General features: G+C 37.2%; 1 protein-coding gene and 1 long non-coding RNA gene across 2 annotated transcripts in view; one reads left to right on the forward strand and one right to left on the reverse strand.

Annotated features, from left to right (window-relative positions):
• Positions 1-17,391, forward strand: part of DCC (DCC netrin 1 receptor) — a 1,099,744-nt gene extending 1,082,353 nt beyond the window's left edge. The window contains exons 28-29 of the mRNA XM_058557158.1: positions 10,179-10,321; positions 13,460-17,391. Coding sequence (XP_058413141.1) covers positions 10,179-10,321; positions 13,460-13,549 — 233 coding nt within the window. The 3' untranslated portion in view covers positions 13,550-17,391. The remainder of the gene's footprint in view (positions 1-10,178; positions 10,322-13,459) is intronic.
• A 2,036-nt stretch (positions 17,392-19,427) lies between these two features.
• The window catches only part of LOC131415429 (uncharacterized), a 54,219-nt gene continuing 51,441 nt past the window's right edge, over positions 19,428-22,205 (reverse strand). The window contains exon 3 of the long non-coding RNA XR_009222453.1: positions 19,428-19,572. This is a non-coding gene — a long non-coding RNA (uncharacterized LOC131415429). The remainder of the gene's footprint in view (positions 19,573-22,205) is intronic.

Here is a 22,205-nt window from a genome sequence, read left to right on the forward strand (position 1 = left end):
AGGGAGTTTGATACTTCCAGCTTGGTTCTTTTTTCTCAGGATTCCTTTGGCTATTCAGGTTCTTTTGCTGTTCCATATAAGTTTTAGGATTCTTTGTTCTATCTCTGTGAAAAATGTTGTTGGGAACTTGGATAGGGATGGCATTGAATCTATAGATTGCCTTAGGAAGCATGAACATCTTAACTATGTTAATTATTCCCATCCAAGAGCATGGAATATCTTTCCATTTCTTTGTGTCTTCTTCAATTTCTTTCAACAATGTTTTATAGTTTTTGGTGTACAGCTCTTTCACCTCTTTGGTTAAGTTAACGGGGGAATTTTTAAGCCTATTTTTCATAAAGAACAGAGGTGATAATTTTCCCTCTAGGAACAAAAGACATCTTAATTGCATTAAGTATAAATAAAGAGCTCAAACTTGTTGCTTCTTGTTGCAAATAGAGTAGAAAAAGTTAGACAGAAAATTAAAGAATCAGTTTGGGCAGAGGATACAAATGTCTTTTTTTATAGCAAACTATCTAAAAAAGGTCTGGAATAGCCATGAAATCAACTGAGGGGGCTCTTGACTTTGACATTATATGCAAAAGAACACAGGAAGTCAAAGCAGACCTCTTAAAGTAAGTAATGGAAATAATTTGGAATCACCTTTTTTACCTTGATTTATGGAGCCTCCCATAAACAACACAAATGTTTAGTTTTGAGTTTGTAGTTTTTGTTTTGTTGTTTTAAAAGGTGGTCTAGGAATCTCAGAGAAGCATCAATAGAAAGGGGGAGATATAGAACTGTTTGGTGAATTCATTTCTCATGATCACTGATGATTTTCCTGAAACTTCTCTCATTCTATGAGGTTTCTAAATCAAGAAGCAGTAGGAACAAGCAGAATTATGATGCAAAGTCTCTGCAGCCTCATCTACTTGTTGTTACTTTTGTCTGCCTCAGTCTTGTTTACAGGAACAAATTCCACAAAGCATGATGTCAGCTCTCCTCTGTAGGAATTAGGCACTGACGTAGGTCCTCAGGACAAAAAGACACATTAGACAATGTTTTTATCCTTGAGGGGTTCTTATCCATCCTTTGCTTAGTCGTGTTTTCCCAACATAAATTTTATAGAATGACTACTTATCAGTTCTAGCTCCTTCTGTGAGGCTCTTCCTTACCCATTATAAAATGCATAATAAACATCTCTCTTGGATACAGGATTTTTATGGCTTCAAAGCCCTCTGGGACAACGTTTAACTCATGTTTTCAACACACTTGGTCACTTTCTCTCCTCCAGCATTCTGGAAACTTTGATATCTTTTTCAATTACTATTAGGCAGCTTCTGAGGTGTCCAGTGAATTCAAGACTTAGATTCCAATTTGCAAAGGTATGAAGATACAACAAATCATAAATAGGTAGGATTAAGAAAAAGCATGCCTTTATAATTGGAGCTACTAGATCTTGGTATTACCTCAGGAGAGGAATTAGATTACTTATTGGGTAATTATTTAATTGTTCAAGCCAGTAAGGTGGATGCCTTGTTTCCTACAGAAAAAAGAAAATTAAAAAAATATCAACATCGTATTTGAGAGGTGTCCAAGAAGCAAAAGCATCTCCCTTCCCCTGGTACAATGGTGACAGAAGACTCATTAGTAGAAAAAGCTTCCCTTATATGGCCCTTTCTATCTTTAAAAATGTAAACAAACCCAAGAAAAGAAAGATGATAAGCTACTAACAGTTTGTAACTAGTTAAATTATTGGATCATTTTCCATCATGGGGGAGAATGTCAGGCTATATGAGACTCTTGGTGTCTCATATTGGGTGTGTGTAGAAAGAAAGGTATGCGGGACAGTATGTGGGGACATAACCCAAAAGGAAGAAGGGTTACAAAAGGAGAAAAGATATTTGAAGACAATTTTCGCCCTGCATGACTCAACCAAAGGCAAACTCTAAAACCATGTACTATATTTATTATTCTTTTCCAAGACATCAAAAATTTCCACTTCTATGATGCTATGACGTTCCTGTTTACATTGGTTCACCACTTAGATGGGAACAAGTCTAACTGGGATCAAGGTAGAAAAGAGAGCAGGAATATGTAGATTTATTCTTCCTTCTACCTCTCTTCCCTCCTCAGTACCATCCCCCACGATGACTGTGGTCGTCTCTCCTTTTCTCTCATTCTTACTCTCTTTTTCCCTTTCCAGCACTAAGAACGTCTTGTCCACTTCACTCTGCTTTCTGTCAAAGCTTACTTTGTAGAATTTTATTTTTATTCTATTTCATCTAAGAAAGTATATATACTTTAATAATAATAGTAGTCAAACCCCACTTACCAGCTTAATGCCCTTTGAGCAAGTCCCTTATCTTTTTGAACTTTGACTTTCCCATCTCCAAGATGTGAGCAATAAGATGTTTCAAAAGTCCTCTTTTAAAAAACGTGCAAAACAATGTAGGCAAAGGTGTTTTATTGTAGTTTATGTGCCTGTAGCAGAGGGAGAGGGTGCCTAAGTTTTACCCTTTCTCTCTCTGGGTTCCAGGTCATGGAAATAATAGGGAAAAAAAAATTGCTGATACCAAACGGGAATCAAGGATCCCAGAGAATCATGGTGCCCTGGAATATCTGGGTAGGGATACCTGGGAGACCTCTTCCTCTGTTCCTGACTACAGGACTGTGGGGCTCACCAGCTGTGAGCTAGAACAGGAGTGGAGACCTGCTGGCCCCGCTGGAGTCAGGCCTTGCCTTATTTGCGTAACAAATGCAGCCCTCCGAAAGTTCAAGGCCAGAGAGTTTGGAATCTTCCATGTCAGAGCACAGGCAGGTTTAAGAACTTGGGTAGTGACCATTAGCACATTAATCCTACCCTCCCACCTTTCACAGAGAGGTGGCTTAATGAAAGCCACATTACTTGTCACTCAGAGCAGTCCCCGCTTCCAGGAGTAGAAAGGGGCAGAGAGAAGGGCAGAAGCACCTTATTAATACATTCTCAGTGTTTTCCTTATCTTTGAGAAGAAACAAGAAAGTTAGAAGAACACAAAGCTTCTGCCCCAGAAGTGGCATTTAAATATCTTTATCACCCATAGAAAATAATACATATTGTAGACTAACTGCTTTAAGATTGAAAAACTTATATATTTGAAATTCTATCACTTATGAGGAATGCCTGAGGCTACCATATTTAGGTAAATACAGCTACTCTCTTTTTGTTCAGTGTTTTGTGGACATGAAAAAATAGAGAATATTACACAAAGTTTTCCATGTACATATTTCTTATTTCTTGCAGAACGTCAAAAACTCCTTGCATGTGAGAAGTGTATATGACTATATGGCACCTCCATATTTCCCCAGACAACCTGAGCACAGAGTAATTACTTCAAAATAAGTACAAGTTAGAATAATATTGTGGTTCACGTGGAAATTGGACTGAGAGAGTCTATTTTGTTTGTCAGGCATCACAGAATGTGTCAGAGACAAAGTGGAGATGAGACGCCAGGCCTCTTCAAAGCTACCCATTTTAACTTTATTCTTAAGGGTGAGGGAGTGGAAAATGAGACAGGATATAGGAAAAAGTAGATAAGGATGTGAAAATTAATATTGAAATCAAAATCATGCTACACATTGGCCTCTGATTTGACCCAGGTGAGTCTGTTCACTCCATTCCTGCTGTAGTTTAAACTAACATTTCTCACCAAGCGTCATTTTACTTGGGAGAACCCTCTGCAGGAAGATACTAGCGGGAGTGTGCACCTGGCCGTCATATATTATGTACCTGATGAGAAAATGAGATGTTTAATAACTGTACTGTGAAAATAAAGCTTAAAACAGTAAATTCCTGCTGAGGCTGCTCCTCTCCACCTGATGAGCACTGCTGGCCCGTCTCAGAACTCCAGCAACATTTGTATCTTCCCCCTTAGTGGGTCCTGCTGAGGACAGAAACATTAAAACCAGAGCAACATTCGCTTAATTAGTTGTATATCAATGTAAACCCTTTTATTTAGCATATCAACCTCATGTGTTCCACCTAAGGGTCTCCTGAAACGCTTCTTCAACATGCACCCTGGGTAGAGGAAAATCTATAGTGGTTTCAGGTTGAGCATTTGTAAATTCAAATTTTTCAATTAATCATGGATCATTTAAACTCATAGTAATTTAATACTGTTTACTTTTATTTGAACTGTATGTTATTAGTTTGAAATAAAAAAACAAAACAACCGGGGCCGGCCCGGTGGCGCAAGCGGTTAGGTGCGCGCGCTCCGCTGCAGCGGCCCGGGGTTCGCTGGTTCGGATCCCCGGCGCGCACCGACGCACTGCTTGGCAAGCCATGCTGTGGCGGCGTCCCATATAAAGTGGAGGAAGATGGGCACAGATGTTAGCCCAGGGCCGTCTTCCTCAGCAAAAAAAGAGGAGGATTGGCGGATGTTAGCACAGGGCTGATCTCCTCACAAAAAAAAAAAAAAAAGAAAAAAAACAAAACAACCATAATTATTGTTATGGTTTTCCATTAGTAATATTAAGAGAAAACTATAGAACCTTTTGTCTAGGAAGCAACAGTTTAAAATCCAATTATTGTAACTTACGAGTTAAGAATTCACTTGGTGGAAATTTCTTTGGATTCATTTTTACCAATGGATTCACTAATGCTTCCTAAATCTTAAAGAAAGTAAAGAAATTCAAATGTAAAGTTAAGTATAGGTAGAATAGCTATATTCTCCATCCTTGTATCCTTTTTATAGCTAATAGCTTAAAGATTAAATTGTTTAACCTTTATAGATATCAAAAAAATCAAGACCCAAAGGAATTAGGCTTTTGGGCTAAAGTCACAAAACTATGACTGGGTCTCGTAAGTCCCAGGCTAGGACTCTTCCTCAATATGTGGATATTTGCTTGCGTGCTCATTCTGTGCTTGGAATTCACGTGTAGATCACACTCATTTTACCGTTGTGGAAAAAAAAAAAAGGTAAATAATACAGGAAATCAAAAACCTTTGCCATGAAAATCAGCTTGATCTTCAGGATCAGGAACCCCTCATCTCTCAAGGCCTGTCTACAAAGAGAAGGGAGACTTTTCAATTGCTCGGAGCCCCAGTGCTGGCCCTCTTCTCACTTTCTGCCACCCTCAGCTTTGCTCACCTCCCTCTGAAAGTGACATGGGTTATCTTGAGCACATTCTGAAAGTCATTCTTCATATTTGAGAGTGATCACAGACGATCTTGACTGCCGGGCTATGATTATATTAAATTAACAGCTGGGAGCCATGGAAAGGATTCTTTTAATTTTTGTTTTTCTTCTTTTTTTTTTTTTTGCTTTGATATATTATACTGATAATGCTCTTAGAAGTTTCATTGAAATTATTCGTGTTTAAACCAATTATCAACATAAGTCCAATTCTCCAAAACAAATAAATGAATATAAAGCCTTCTCTATAGGCTACTCCCTAGATCCACAAAAATAGGAAAAGCTGTTAAAAATTCTATCATTTCTTGACATTGAAGAACAAGAGTTTAATACTCTGAAGTAAATGCTTTTTCTAATTGCTACTGTTTCCATTAGTTCTTTGGTAGGATAAGATCATGGCCCTCTTCCAGTGTGTCAAAACACCATCGGGCATAGCAAAGGTTACCACGCCTTAAAGCAGCTCATCATGGAGAAGGAGGACTCAAAGAATGTGGGGGAGGTGCGGGGCTGCAAGAACAAAGTTGGCTTTTAAACTGGTTTCTGAGGGCAATGTAGAAAAGGCCAGAGAGCAACAGAGGAAGTGTGGCAAAGCCCCATCTGCAACTGAAATCCAGAAAGATTCAGTATGGAGGAATGGACTCAGGATAAATGGTCTCCCAACTGTAGCCATCCATCAGCAGGTGAGAGGCAGCAAGATGGTTCCCAATCTTCAGATTGGGACTGAGCTCCCAGCCACCATTTACAAATCCAATTGCCAGATGATTACACTGCTTTCCTGCTTGAACATAGTCCATGCCATGAGACTGGTAATTTTATATAGAGATGTTTGCTTAGTTTGAATGGTGTAAAAAATGGATTCAGAATTTAGCGTTTTGGGAAAGCTGCCATAAGGTCCTCAGGCATGAGGTGAAGGATTAAAGGATTAAAATCTCTTAGCCCCATGGAAGAATAGGGATGCAGACTAGAAAATAAAGACAGGAGCCAGTAATACATAGTGAACTATGAGTACATAAGTGAAGGAAAAATTATAGCTTCGTGAGCTTATAAGGACCCAGGCTTCACCAGTGTCCAAGCTTAAAACATCTGAGGTTCAGAGTAGAAAATACTGAATCTACCCAAATACAAACATAGCATAGAGATGGAGTTAATGCACACCCAAGAGCAAGGCCGTCAGCTTTCCAGCACAGGCTGTTTTCATGAAAAACTTTATTTTAAAACATCTATTCTCCTTTGCTAAAGGGCAATTTTGAGACCAAAGATGTCTTATTGGCTATTGATAAATCTTTCCTGGGAAAGAAATTCTTTTCTTTAACACATCATTCACGAAAAGGAAAGAAAAATGTTTAAGGCCATGTGGTACATCAGGTAAACCGTGTTAATAACAAACTCTAAGAAATTGTTCAAATTCTTCTCTTGTACTGGAATTTTATTGAAATTAATTCTACCTTGATCTCTTGATCTCCAGAGACCTCAGTGTTCTCTTCAGCAAAATAAAGGGAAGGTCACTAGATGAACTCCAAGACCCCTCAAGGTTCCAGCATTCTAAATTTCTTTGAATCTGTGAATATTACTTGAAAAAAGGAAGTCACTTGATGTTTAAACATTTTGTGTGGTATTTGAGCCGAGACAATGTCTTCAATGCCTTTTGTAAAACACACAGTCTTGTATATGTTCAACACTCAGTAGGTTCTAAATGTATAACTGTTACCTGGACACTAGAGACAATCAATTATTATAATGATCTTCTTTCTAATTGGTTTGAGCTATGGTACTCTTTAGGCATTCCTGCATCTTATTATAATAATACAAGTGTTTCAGACACAGTATAATACACTGGATCTGCCCAAATGTTTAGGATCCTAGGCAGAATATACACCATCAGAATATATTTTTAAAGTGAGAACTGCAATTTCTTTATATGCAAAACTGCAAAAAAAAAAAAAAAAGTAGTCTAATAAATATTAGGGAATTTTATAGAACAGTCTGATAAATTCTAAAAGAATCTTTATTCTTATATGTTTCCTAGTATAAAGCAGGCACAGGCCTGTTTGAATTTCCTACATAACAAGCTGCCCGTGCCATTTACTTGTTCTTGTGTCGTTCTCTTTGTAGATATCTATGTTAAAGTGAATTGATTTGCAATATGTGTTATGGTTTCTCATAGTTGAATTAAGTTTTAATTTAAAGGGAAAAACAAAACCCTAATGAACTCCAGCATTGATTTAAACTACTTTTATTACAATGTTATTTAAATATATACAAACATAAAACTTGGCATAACCTTTATAAATCTGTAGCTCTTATACTATGCTATAAAACCACACATTGAATGTGTTTAAGTGTTAAATAGTATATTTTTCAGAAATAGTTTAGTTTATTAAAAAATTTAAAAACTAAAAATCAAAATATAAATAAAATAAGTAGATTTCATCATCAAGGAAACCCAAGTCAAAATTGTAGCAAAGAAACGTCAAAATAAAAGGTATGTATAGAAAGTTTTAATTATTAAAATTCAGCTGCTCTATTAAACATAGGGAAGGAAGAGATGACTCATGGAATGTGCTAGGAGGAACAGCTTTCCGTGGCAATAAAGCTAAACTCAAGTTTAAGCAGAACATTGTGAACATTCTAGAATGGAATATAAAGGTAATTCAGAAAATACAACTCAAAGCAGGAGTTCAATAGATACATTCTCAAGGTTCACCAGTACTCTATGAAAATTCCTCTTTAAACTTGGTGCTTTCATTCAAGTAATCATCTACAATATTAATGTGAATTACACCTGTTGGACCATCTGGAGGACCATTTGATAGGATTGCTTTGCCAGGGTTTTTACTGCCTGCCTTTGTATCGGGGTTTACAGCTAAGTTGGCTCCTGGAACACTGTGTTTATAGTTAGAAGCTAAAGAGAAAAGGATAGAGGTAGACTTAGACAATGGTTTGTTCATATCCAATGAAGACCAGCTGACATTACATTCTCTGGAAGAATGAAGGTGTGCCTATTGGCCAACCAGAGAAAATTGGTAGTGAGAATGTATACAAACCCAAAATGACTTGTGACATAGCAGTCAGTACCACATTTATACGGCTATTATTTTGTTTTAGCCCAAAAACCTCATTTATCACATTAAATTAATGATGTTAATTCAAATTATACTATTTGTATAGGACTTTGCTCTTTAATTTTAAACATTTAACTTTGGTTTTATAGCATAGTGTAAGAACTACAGATTTATAAATGTTATGCCAAGTTTTATGTTTGTATATATTTAAATAACATTGTAATAAAAGTAGTTTAAATCAATGCTGGAGTTCATTAGGGTTTTGTTTTTCCCTTTAAATTAATACTTAATTCAACTATGGGAAACCATAATACAATAAATAGCATCTACCTTCAAGTTACTTATAGTCTTTGAACCAGATTTCATGTTCTTTTACATCGCTTCCTCAAAAAGCTCACTTAAATTGGATGGAGTGGATCAACATATCAATGACAAAACCTTAATTTGCTCAATGGAATTGGATAGATCTTGGTGCAAACCCTTACTCTGCCTGCCCTTTTCGAAATGTGTGAACTTGGGCAAGTTACTTAATTTCTCTCCACTTTGGCATCCTCACATGTGATCTAGAAATATAATATTTAGCGGGATTGTTTTGATATTTAATATTAATAATAGCTAGCTCTGTTTGAATTAGTTACAGGTATCAGCTGTTTTACATACAGGATCTTATTTAATCCTCACAAATTATCATCATTCCCATTTTACAGATGAAGAAACAGCAAAGGAAGTTAAGTTAGTTGACCAAAGGATTACATAGCCAGTATATAGTTGAGCATTCCAGGATCTGAATGCAAATTGGACTGATAAATTCGCAATTTTTCCCCACTGTGTTATTTTGCTTGGAATGAACTAAAGCACTTAGCATAGATCTAGAGCTTAGTAGACACTCCATAAATATAATTTCCTTTCTTAAGAAAATGATTCATGTTTGTCTTGTCTCTATGTCTCTTCTCATCTGAGCTACCAAAAACTTAAGACCACTTTCTAGTGATAAATCATTCCAATTGCAGACTTTTGTTCCTTGAAGTTTAAGAAAAGAGTGAAAGGATATAAATATGAAGGAATTACATGCCAGGCCATGGTATAAGAAAGAGCACCATGGTGCTTTTGTTAGGATTTATCATTTATTTTGCCTAACATATAGAAAATTGCTGGCCTACTAGATTATTTGCATTATTTATTTTCCAATATGCAAATGCCCCCTATTTTTCTGATTGTAGAATAACTTTTGAGTTTTATTAACTAGGATTATTGTTCCAAAGTATGGTCAAAACAACTTTTCCCCCCAAAATATACAGTACATACTGGGTCATTAGAACTCAAATATCATCACTGATGATAGAAGAGAACTGAGGCAAACTTCTTTCCATGGCTTAGTTCAATACCTTCTATGCTGAGGTCTTGGTCACAATGCTAAGAATGACAAAAGTCCTTAGGTATGTGAGCTATACTAGCTGATTCAATAAGCCTTTATAAAATTTTTATTTTAGGCTATAGGGGCAGAGTTATCTAACACTCATTTGTAGACCAGAGTGACCATCTCTTTCAACTGCACAGATATTCCTTGGTGCTGTTAAACAATTTAGGGCTTACTTAGGTGGTTTAGCACAGGGCTTTCCGGCCCAAAGCTGAGACTGGCGCCAAATGAGCTCACCTGACACTTTATAGAGTGTGATGAACAGTCCAGAGCTCCCAGGCAACCTTTCACAGAATGATTTGGAATCTACTTGAAATTACATATGACTAGTGGAGCGTCATCTGGAGAGGCCTAATCAGAATTTGTCTTCCATTCAGTAGAAATAAAATGAGCCCGTTCAATTGCGTCAGAATTCATTTCTATACTACAGAATGAACAGTAACCTAAAATCAGTGCCAACTCACTGGAGTTGGCTTACACGCTTGACAGATTGTTCCTCAGAATGTTTTGTACATTACTTTGATCACTCTGTGTTTTCTATTTCAGGGCCTGCTCTTCCCAAGACTCATGTTAAAACAGCCTCTCTTGGGTTGGCTGGAAAGGCAAGATCTCCTTTGCTTCCTGTATCTGTGCCAACAGCCCCTGAAGTGTCTGAGGAGGGTCACAAACCACCAGAGGATCCAGCCAATGTAAGGGCATCCTTGAAATTCATGCTGCATCAGGTGAAGCAGTGACTAGCACCATACTTAAAGGCAATCTTAAGAATACAAGTAGATGACTACAGAATGTGTGAATTTACATACATACTTATATAATATATAATATATATATCTATATATGTGTGTATAGACATGTATTCCCTTTCAATGGGCTGAAATACTTCGGCATATCTGGAAATAAGACTATATAATTAATCTTTAAAATGAAAAAATAATAACAAAAAGCTATACTCTGAGGGGTTTTATGAAGTTATCATACATGTCACTCTAAAATCATAAAATAGCCTGGAAATATAGAATTGAGAAGAAGAAGATACAAAACGAAGAGAAATGAAGGAAGGAATTTAAGACCAAAAAAAGAGAAGGAACTGACATATTTAGAAAATAAGAGGAGAAAGCTGATTTAATGAGAGAAAGTTTACTAAGGGAAGAAGCTAAAAAGTTATCATATAAAAGACTCAGAAAGAAAATCAAAGGAGATTAAAAAAAAAATCTAGATTTTGGGAGAGCAACATTTCCCCAAAAAATTCACTGTAAAGGAGATTTAAAAAGACGTTGCCTAAAGGCAGAGGTTTAGAAAATTCTAGGTGGTTCTGAATAAAATTCAAGAGAAAACATTTAAAAGAAGGCCAAGGAACTAACATATCAGATACCTTTAAAAATCAGAGTACTGGAAAGGGAAAAAAAGATTAAAAAAACAGATCAGAATCATCTCATTTGAATGAACAATAATTTTTTCTTGACTTTTATTGTTTTCAGTACGACAACTAATAAAATATTTTAACTACGTGGGAAACCAAGGAGTCTGGATATACGTGTGTGTGTGTGTGTGTGAATGTTTGGCAGAAGTATGTTATATAAGTAACATAATTTTTGAGTGCTTAAAAAAGATTCAAATTTATAAGAATCTAATGCACTACTTTGTCAGGATGTAGCTGTTAACAGCAATATTTGTGTAATCTCAGGGTTGTTGGCCATATCTCAAATCAGATCAAACCCCTAAATTTATGTAATTATCTCATCTCACAAAGAATCATGGCAGGTGGGCCATTTTTGCATTTAAAGTTGATTTTAAAGAGTGACAGCCAAAGGTATAATATTAACAGCAGTAAGAAATATATATTAAGAGAAATAGAGAAATGTGGTCTAGATCAGCACTATCCTATAGAAATATAATGTGAACCTCATGTGTAATTTTAAATTATCTAGGAACCACATTAAAAGATGTAAAAATAAATAGGTGAGATGAACTTGAACACTACCTTTTATCTAACCCAATATTTCCAAAATATCATCATTTCAACATGCAATAAATATAAAAAATTGTTAATAAGGTATTTTATACTTTTTGTACTAAGCGTTTAGAATCCAGTGTGTATGTTATATGTACAACAGATCACAATTCAGATAGCCACATTTCAAAAATCCAATAGCTACACGTGGCTGGTGGTTACTGTATTGGACAATGAGCTCTAGATAATTCAATCAAAACAACCCAGTCAACTAAGACAACATTTTGGGAAAGGAGTTACCAACTAATCACCTCGTTTCAACCTCCCTCCTCACATGTAAAGCAGTCTTTTGAGCCAAACTGGCTACTTTTCAATCCCTGTTAAACTCTGAAAATTATGTAGTACATGACCAAATCATTCATTAGCATGTTGAGTTTCCTATAAGAAGGACCGTTTCCAATATGTTTAGTACCATGCATTTTGAGCTGTTTCTCTAGCGGCTGGAGTGAGTTTGTGCCTATCGCCCCATATAATCCCCACCAGTGTTCTCTTGGGATCAAGGGTACTTATTTGTCAGGATTAGATATACATTCTGACCACGGTACTGAGTAGTGCTTCCTGGCCTATGCAGAGCTAGAAATCATGACTCAGGCCTCCTTGGTTCAATAACTTAATCAAGTGAAGGGGCTACCCAAGAATAATCAAGTATGGCAGGTTTACCGTATGTAACGGTATGTTACCGTATGTAACATACAAAGGGTATGTTGAGAAAGGAAAAAAAGAAACTAACATTTTTTGAGCACTTGCTGCTCACCAACACTGATTTGTTGAATCCTCCCAACTACCCAGTGAGGCAAGCTTGCTACTCTTATTAACAAATAAGGAGACAGACTCAAAAACAGAAGCAGGATTCAAATCAACAGCACAGTCTTGGTACTCTTCCTCTTGTTCCCCTCACTGACTGACCGTCAAAATTACCTAGGAAGCTTTAAAAGAAAAAAGAGATTCTAGCCTTACCTAGACCTACTGAATAAGAATCACTGAGGCTAGTGAAGGGAATCTGTGATACCTAGTAATCCAGTATTACCAATGACATGATTCTGGTGGCTCACACAGTGAGTGAGAGTTATAGGGAGTGTGTTCATCAAGACTTCTGCAGTTCAGCCTCTTCATTTTATCCAAGATCAGATTGTGCTGTAAGGTTACCTTCATAACTACGCATAGAGGCAATTCTGATTTGGGATGATAATTTTGTTTCCATACACAAACTAAAGTCATAATCCTCAGATCTGTCATTGGTCAAAGCAAAGCCCATCGACCTTCCATTTTGATACAAAAATGTGCCTATGTTGCGTTACAAAGAAAAGAAAACTGGTGATGTAAATTCTGTTTATATTCTGATGGGTGATGTAGGAAAAGAAAAAGGAGCTAACGTATTGAAGGTGCACTGTGTGCTAGACACTGTGATAGGCACTAAATATGTCACAGGAAGCTCAGAATAGCCTATGAAATAGATTTCGTCATCATCATTTTATAACTGAGGAGAACTATACATCAGAGAAGTTCACTAACTTCTCCAAGTCCACACAGCTAGTGATTGGCAGAACTTGATTTGAAACAAGATCTGTTTGACTCCAAAGCCTTTTCCTCATCACGAGGATGAAGTCATTGAAACAGTATGCAGTCATTCATCACTACCTCTTTTATTACTAGCATCTTCATTCAATGATTATATTCGGAGCACAGCCCCTGTCTATGGGCCACTGTGTCATGCTTGAGAATACAGAGTGAACCAACTAGACATGGCCCCTGTCTTCATCAAAGGAATGTATGGATATTCACCTGTAGTAACTCTTTGCTCTCGTTCTCTCTGTAGGTGTATGAACAGGATGATCTGAGTGAACAAATGGCAAGTTTGGAAGGGCTAATGAAGCAACTTAACGCCATCACAGGCTCGGCCTTTTAACATGTATTGTTCCATTGATGAGGTGAATTTTCCAGGAACTCTGCAGCATACTAATTACCTATAAACAGCACACCTGTGTCCAAGAAATCTAACCAGTGTACAGGTCACCCTTAAGGACCACTCAGTTATGGAAGATCCTGAAGCAGTTCAGAAGGAATAAGCATCCCTTCTTTCATAGGCATCAGGAATTTAAAAATGATGACTATGTGGTCTCTAAACGAAAGCAAAGATACATCTTCACTGCAATGTCAAACCTGAAGCTGCTAGAATAGTCCTGGGTCTTTGCCGCTGCAGTGATCACACTGTCATAACTAATGCTTATGTTTACCTTCATCGTGGTCTGTCATTTTCGCTATGTATAGGTCTAGTCTTACAAAATGTAAGTGCATCATTTAAGCCTGTACCATGCCATGGCAAATCAGTACAAGCTCACTATTTTGTTTTCAACTTCAAAGTACAAAGCACCCATGGGAATTCTCTCACTACATAGCACCAAAGGATTGGATGTTTTCCTGACAGCACAAAAAGTAAATAACAAACAAGAGGTAGCGAATGCTTATGTTTTGTAACTCAGTCATTCATCCTGCACAAGTGGTGGATATTAGCAAGTGGCTGTGAAATTCACCCATTTTAGCAAGTATTTATAAATTCACCCTTGGTTAACATTTATGACTGGAGAACAGGAACATAACAATCTGCAACCAGTGGCATCCTGCCAGCAGCAGTCCATTTCCTGAAAGAGGATACAATATGCAATCTTCTCAGACACACAGTATTTATGTGCTTAAGCTTGTAATAGGACATTTTTCAATTTGGGTGGCTTTTGTGCCATACCACACTGTGATGACGTTTCAAAGCTTCACCAAGGCCGTCTTCCTCAGGAGTCTGGCCGGAAGAGTTTCCCCCTCTGCCCTGTCCCTCCCTGATTTCTCCTTGGCAGCCAGCCTTGGATGAGGTGGCCAGCTCCATACATCCCATGGCCTCTTACCCAACATCCCTGTAACCCTCTGCAGATATGACAGACTCCCTGAGAACAGGCCCTGAGGAAGGGAAGGAAAATAGAAGGCAGTTTCAGACAGTACCTTCTCTTGAGTCATGTCACTTCCGCCAACAGGGTCCTCACTGACTCAGGGCAGTATTGGTAGGTGGCAACCACCAAGCCCTGTTGTCTAAAGAACCTTCTACACCATTGCTTGCCCAGAGTCAGAGAGGAGCAGAGAGAAGTCATCTCTTGACACTTCTGACACATCATTAATCCAGCGGATGCGTTTCAAAGCTGCATCTTCATTGTGAGCTAGAATTTTAAGCTTCTATTGCCATGTTTATTTACAGCTTGGAACTGGGTGAAATTAAGAACATTCTGTGTGCATCATTTTAGTTTCTAAATTCTCAGCTGCATTTGGAGTTAATCCCTGTTTATGCAGCTGAATTGCCAAAAGGAAGCTAGTTTGCATATTTATCAGTTAGGCAACTTGAAAATCCAGTAAGCGAGTTTTAACTGAATTATTCCTTTCAGCTCTGCCTTTGATTTCAAGCTTGAGTAGGCCATCATTTTAAAAGAGCATGGAAGGGATAGGATCTTTACAACCTAATAGCTCCTTTTATTAGGTGGGTAATTATATATGAATCTCTGAATGAAATATTTTGAGCAAAATGGCACTGTAACAGAAGTAATAATTCAGGTTATTTTTTTACAGTTTTATGTCGGGAAGGAAATCTGATGTCAAAGAGAGGGCTTGTTCAAATGGTTCATTAGAAAATCTGGTCCATTTGTGAAATTATTCCTTCAACAAGAGTGCATGTTCAATTTACTAAGATTTTCCTAAAGTCCTCCCGAAGAGCTATGTGATGTTATTCTATGGAGCAGGTTGGTCTTGTAAAACATCTGGGCGCTTAGGTAGACAACTCTCCACTGACCTGGAACAAGGCATTTCCTAACATAATGTTGAATCTTGCAGAAATAATCTATTACTTCAGAAAAGAAAATATACATTAGGCTAGCTTTACCTTCTTGAGATCCTACAATGGCTTCTTCTTTTCAATACTCACAAACAAGGAACATTCTCTGAAGGCAATTGACATCCAAGGAAGGTCATCCTGAGTGCTCAGTTTGGAATGGACTGCAAATCTCACATTTCAGGGGTTGAGTCTCATCTTCAATCTGTAGACTATAGCTGGACAATCAAGAGAACTAGCATTGTCACAAAATTCTAGATGCCTCTAGTCAAAGTCAATGACCTTAGGAAATAAAATGTTTAAAATACATGAAAATATAATTATTTGTTTCCAGTGAGAGATATGTTTCTGCTGCATGCTCTTGAAATTCTCTCAAGAGACTCTTGTGTGATATACCCAATGGTTTTAATATGCAGTGACTTTACCACAACTCTGCTCCCTACTCTCTCCGATAGTTCACATATGTATACAACTGCCTGCCCAAGTTTTCAGGTAACTTTTTAATCTCCCAGTCTCCTGATCTCTTGGCAAGAAGCAATCTGTGAATACTGCAAGATAGCCTCTATTTTGTTCCTATTCTGAGTCTGGTTCATGACATACAGGCTCTTTAAGCTCATAAATCTCTCTGACTCCCATAGCGCCATGCTTGACAGCAAACCAGCAGCTCTGCTGCCAGGACTCATTTCTTCCTGAAAAAGAAGAAAATAAAACTTGGCATAGCATGCTCAGGCCTCTCCTGCACTGTGCTGAACTGTCAGGCAAGAGCCTCCTCTTGAAAAAATTCAGTGTTTTTCTTTTGTATTTCATACTGATAAGAAAGCTATTTTCTTTCCTCTAGAAATTTCTGCATTTGTTAAACTCACAAAAATGCAGATAGCTCAAAATGCATACAGCATATTTGGAGGATGCCCTAGCCAAAAGTGAAATATTTCTTAGTGAGTCACATCCAATACGAAACCAGTCATAGCTACCTCTTTGTAGAACAGAACTATAAGCTTCTAAAATATTTCAATAATGGAACTTGACATTTGGGTATTATAAAATGCACACTCAGTTAAAAAATCTGAAAAAAAAAAGAACATATCAAGCTAGGGATATAAGAGGTAAATTTATTAAGGCTTCTTATAGGGGTTGGATATAATATTACTCTCTTCAAATAAGACTTGTTCAAAATGACATGTATGTTCAGTCCTCTGCCTTGGTAAGAGCTACGAAAGGAGAGCTGCCTAGCATGAGAGTGTCATTCCAGGCAATATTTGGAAACTGTAAAGTTTGGCACTCATTGGCTTTTCCAATAAAGAATCTCTAAGTACAGGTCTTTCTGGAAGGCTTCATAGTGTGTGCTTGAAGATGGTTGCTCATTCTGATCCATCCTTTTGAAACATCTGTCTGTTGACTTTGTTTAAAGAAACATCATTCGGTCGTCTCCAAATTTAAGAGTGCCTCATATATAGCAGCTGGAGTATAATTCATACAAAAAAAGGTCACCTCTAAAGAGATCACCTTACCATTTTAGATAAAATTGTATCCCAGATTCAGACTTCTTATAGCTTTAGAATGTCCATTTCTAGTCCATGAGAGAGAGAAAAACAGAAAAATTCCCTAGTTTTAGGTGTGTTTATAGAAAACAAAATCATCTGAACTTTAAAATAGATGTGGAGCAAGTTTGCTTTCCCTCCCCCAACCAGTTTACTTCATGCAACCACAGAACATCCTGAGGCCAGAGGTTAGTCTCCTAGCCTGCTCATAACCATGTACACAATACACAGCCCACAACATTCTAAAGCAGCAGAAGTGGTTGTACATTCAAATCTACAATCTCTTTCTTTTGTTAATCGCTTTTCAGAAATCAATGTAATATTATACAGACAAGCTTTTCACTTGATTCCAATGTTTTAAATTAAATTGGATACTTTGGAAAATCATGGATATTTTGTATGATATTCCATTCCATTGAAAAATATATACTCCCACGCCTCGATGTACCTTACTATCCAAATATCTACTTCTAAAAGGTACTCATTCTGAAAAGAAATGCCTGAATATTTCCTGGTCAGTGAGGTTATACAGGAGACCAAATACCACGCCCGTATCAGCAAACGAATATTACTTCCGGGCTCTCCACTGCCTTTATGGATGACATTCACCTGGCGGGCTTCTAGTCGCACTCTCTGAAGGAGTTCTTCTCCTGCTCTCAGTAGAGAGCCTTTGTACATTGTCATTCTATAATTTTTTGTTGGTTGGAGAGCAACAGCAAAACTCTGCAAGATATCGTAAACACAGCCTCATGGGCCAAGGGATCTCACTGTGTGCTGAAAGTGTATTTTCAGATGCAAGAAAGGGATGTTGAGGAGGAGGAAAAATGCTGTTTTTTATTATTGTAGGGTAAACCTGACAATTCTGAACTTTGTGGATTGTCAGCTTGTTTGGGGGATGGGTGGGGGGGTATGGGGTGTACTTTTTATAAGTAATATTTAATTTATTATTTAGAGTGGCTTCTTTTTGGATAATTTATGATAAAAAGGGAGATCCGGTTGGGAATCTAGATACGGCTGTTAAAGCTGCAGTGTTCCATATCTCAGAGGGACCACTTTGGAAATGAATTGTCCATTTCTGAGTATGAGGATACGTCTAGGCAAAGCCTCCACTGAAGTTTCATCATTACCGCCTTCTCTCTTTCCAGGGTCATTCAAAAAAGATAACACCAAACCTAAAATATTCTGATAGCATTTGCAGATCAATGCTACTTATTCTCTCAAAGGGCTTTGCAATTCAAAAAACTTGTTGGTGTGCTAGTGATAGGTTTATTTGGTAGAAATGGGTATACTACAGCTTTAACTAGCCTTAGTGGAGAAAGAAATTTTTTGTTGCTACAAAACACCTTAAAAAAAAGGTATTTTGAGCCTACAAAGACTTTCTTTAAATTGTCAGACTCTAGCCTTGTTAACCAAATTAGACTAGCGATTGCAATATTTAAGTGTAAATCTTGTTCTATGAGAAAGGAAACTTGCTTATCGTTTAAAACAATGACTGTTTCTACACACGATCTTGTATACTATAACACGAGGAAAAAGGGGTTTTGTAATCACGTAGAACAGTCTCATATTCATTTTTTATAGAAATGTTATTCCGATGGTGCATTTTTTGTTTAATAAATAAAGTTTTGATACAAAGTTGTTTCTTTGCTTGTATTTATATTAAATGACTGACACTAAATGCTCCTGACCCTAATCCCTGCCTGTGTATTCTTATCCTCAGGATACATATGGCCTTTTTTGACGCTGTTGGTACCCTGCCATATCCCCTTGGCTCCTTATACTGTTTTCATGCACATGCCTGGTGTGCTTTCAATCCCAACAGCCAATACTCATGTCTTTTTGTTGGAGGGCTGCCTCAGGCTGCATGCACAGGAGAGCTGGGAGCACCTGATCAGCCTTACCAATAGCTGATAAATACTCCAGTTCTTTGCCCCTGATTGAGACAACTCTGAGCTGTAACCCAACTTATCGCTGGAGTTCCCCTGCAGGATTGAACCAAAGCAACTCTCTGTGGAGAGAGACTGCTTCACAATATTGCACCCTAGACATCGTACCCTTGTTTGGCTCATCTCCTTTCTCTTTCCCTCTTCCTCCGTTCCTCTAATGGTTTCTCCCAGGAGCACGTCACAATATATCACTTTTACGCAAATCTTCATGTCAGAGTGTATTTTTGAGGAATTAACTCAAGACAAGATCCTTCCATCTTTGTTCCCATTGCAACACACCAACACCAAATAGTGTAATGCTCTCTCTACCCTCCAGATATTTCATTCTTACAATATTGACAGCAGAACATGGGGACACATATGCGTTGAACAATATATTGCTATGAGTATTGAAAGATTAAGTTGGATACGTATTCTGTTCTTTAAGAGAAAGTCATGTATTAATAAAAGTTTTATTAACTTTTTGGGGCAAGTAGAGAACTACTCAATAAGTTATTTTGAAGGCAATGCATCATAGATGACAAGATAGGGCTTTAAAGGTCTTCTAGCTCTTCCCATCTTCTTCAACTCATAATCATTCTACCTAGAGAAAAAAGTTGTGTTTAAGATTGCCAAGGATCTGGAGAAATTGGAACCCATGTGCATTGCAAGTGGGAAAGTAAACTAGTACAGCCACTGTGAAAAATAGTATTATGGTTCCTCGAAAAATTAAACATACATTGCCATATGATCCAACAAATCTGCTTCTGGGTATATACTGGAAAGAATTGAAAGCAGGGACTTGAACAGATATTTAGATACTCATGTTCATAGCAACATTATTCACAATAGCCAAAAGATGAAAGCATCCCCAGTATTCATCAATAGATGAATGAATAAACAAAATGTGGTATATACATACAATGCAATATTATTCAGCCTTAAAAAAGGACGCTCTGACACATGCTACAGAATGGATGAACCTTGAGGACATTATGCTAAGTGAAATAAGCTCATTACAAAAGAACAAATAATGTATGATTCCACTTATATGAGGTACCTAGAGTAGTCAAATTCATAGAGACAGAAAGTAGAATGGTGGTTGCCAGGGGCAGGGAAGATAGGAGAATAGGGAGTCATTACTTAACAGCTACAGAGTTTCAGTTTTGGAAGATGAAAAAAGTTCTGCATGTGGATGGTGGTGATGGCAGCACAACAACATGAATGTACTTAATGCTACTGAACTGCGCTGTACGCTTAAAAATGGTTAAAACGGTAAGTTTTATGTTATGTATATTTTACCACAGTTTTTAAAAATCTCCAAATAAGGATATTCCAGAACCATCTCCTATAAATGCTGATATTTATTCTGTGACTCCTGAAATAAAAATATATTAACACCAAAATGTTAAAGGAGTTTGATATGCAAGAAATAGAAGCAACATTATTTACCACAGTCTATTTTATCTCACATATTACACTATCATATTCAATTTATGTAATCATGTCTTACAAAATTATGTTGTGCTATCATAGAAGACTACCAGAGATGATTATCTCCATGGAAAACTGGTTATTTGAAGGAAAAAAAATGGATTACTGGTGTCTCACCTAAAGAGGAGAAGGCCAAGGGATAAACTAACTACTCTCTCCATTGCAAATATTTTTATGGGAAGGATTTTGGAGTGGTTGAAGAATGAAATACTCTTTTCTTAAATACCCTATGACGCTATAATGTAGATAGCAAATCGTATTAACATGCATATAGGAAATTTAATAGGTCTGAAAGAAAGTGGGAGGTCAGAGAGGTCTACCCAGAGCTTGAATCCAGAAAGATTGATACTGCCTTTCTTTCATGAAAATTTTCTTCAATTCATTGATTACTTGTTTGTTCTAATAATTTTAATGTGTTGTAAAGGTATGCCTATAATTCTTAAACATACTTCCTGATCTCCATCCTATCATTTCACGTCCTCATTTTTTTTCATGCATTACTCTTTTCTCTAAACATTATTTGCATCCTCTCAGTTCTAGTCACATTACTGCTTCTACTTTTGTAAAGTTAAATCTGACTTTTACTGCCTCCAATAATGGTTTTAATTCTGCAATTGCATTTTTAATTTCTTTGTAATTTTTCCTTTTCTTATTCATCTTCTTCTACATTTCATCATGTTTTCTTTTTATCTCATCCTATTCTCTCTTCATTACATTCCAATTCTGTATCATAGAGTTCATATTTCTTTATAATTTGAAAAATGCCAGTTTTCTATGAAAGAACCTCTTTCTGGTTTTATAAAAGAGTTATCCTATAAGCCTGTTATGTCTCATTACTTTAGCCTATTCTTCTCTTTAGTTTAGATTTAAGTATCTTTTTTTATTTACTCTGAAATGAAGGAAAATCTATTCAGATCAATGCGTGTCAACCTTCTGTGCATTTGAATTGTTTCTAGCCTCATTTCACGACCCCTTGTGTTCTGTAGACTTTTCCCTGAGACACAGCTAGTCAGTTATCCTGCAAAGTTCCCACTATCTCACCGGCTTTCATCTAGTATAACTCTGCTGCATCGATAGAGTGTCTTCCCTTTCCTCTACCTGGCTCTCTGACTGCCAAGGGAAGCATATGAAAAGGAGCAAAGCTCAAAAATAAACTGATGCCCCATCTCCTCTCTTCTCTGCCTCTACCTGCAGTGCTGTAAGATGAGAAATGTACCCAAGCTCGTTAGTTCCTCTCTTGCTCTTTCTGCTGAGTCCTGTTCTGACAGTTTGTAGTAAACAGGTGAATGTGCTGTAGAGAGATTCAAGAGAGGAATAAAAAACTGCCATGTGCTTGATGCTTTTTGAGGCAGCCAGTGATACGTGCTGGATTTTGGGTTGGTATTAACTTTGCACTTATGAACTGAAGATCATTTTGCATAAGTTCAGTGCAAGATGGCAAGAATTGTGAGGTATCTATTGTGCATTCTTAAAATTTTATTGGCCTTAGAGTTAGTGGAGAAAACAACTTTCTGGATTCTGCAGAAAGGTCCTGCTTTTCGGTAATAATGTCTTCTTCTTCTCCCCCTTCTCTTCCTCTTCCTCCTTCTTCTAACCTAGTTTTTCTGAGTCATGGATATAATAGTGGGAAAACGGGATGGAGTGTAAGGGGCAGCTCTGCAGATACCACTGTAATTGTCGAATCCTAGATATTTTTTTAAAGCACCTAGATTTTATTCTACTTTCTATTTACCTAAGTCTAAG

Source organism: Diceros bicornis, chromosome 16, assembly GCF_020826845.1.
Source record: "Diceros bicornis minor isolate mBicDic1 chromosome 16, mDicBic1.mat.cur, whole genome shotgun sequence".
NCBI classification, from domain to species: Eukaryota; Metazoa; Chordata; class Mammalia; order Perissodactyla; family Rhinocerotidae; genus Diceros; species Diceros bicornis.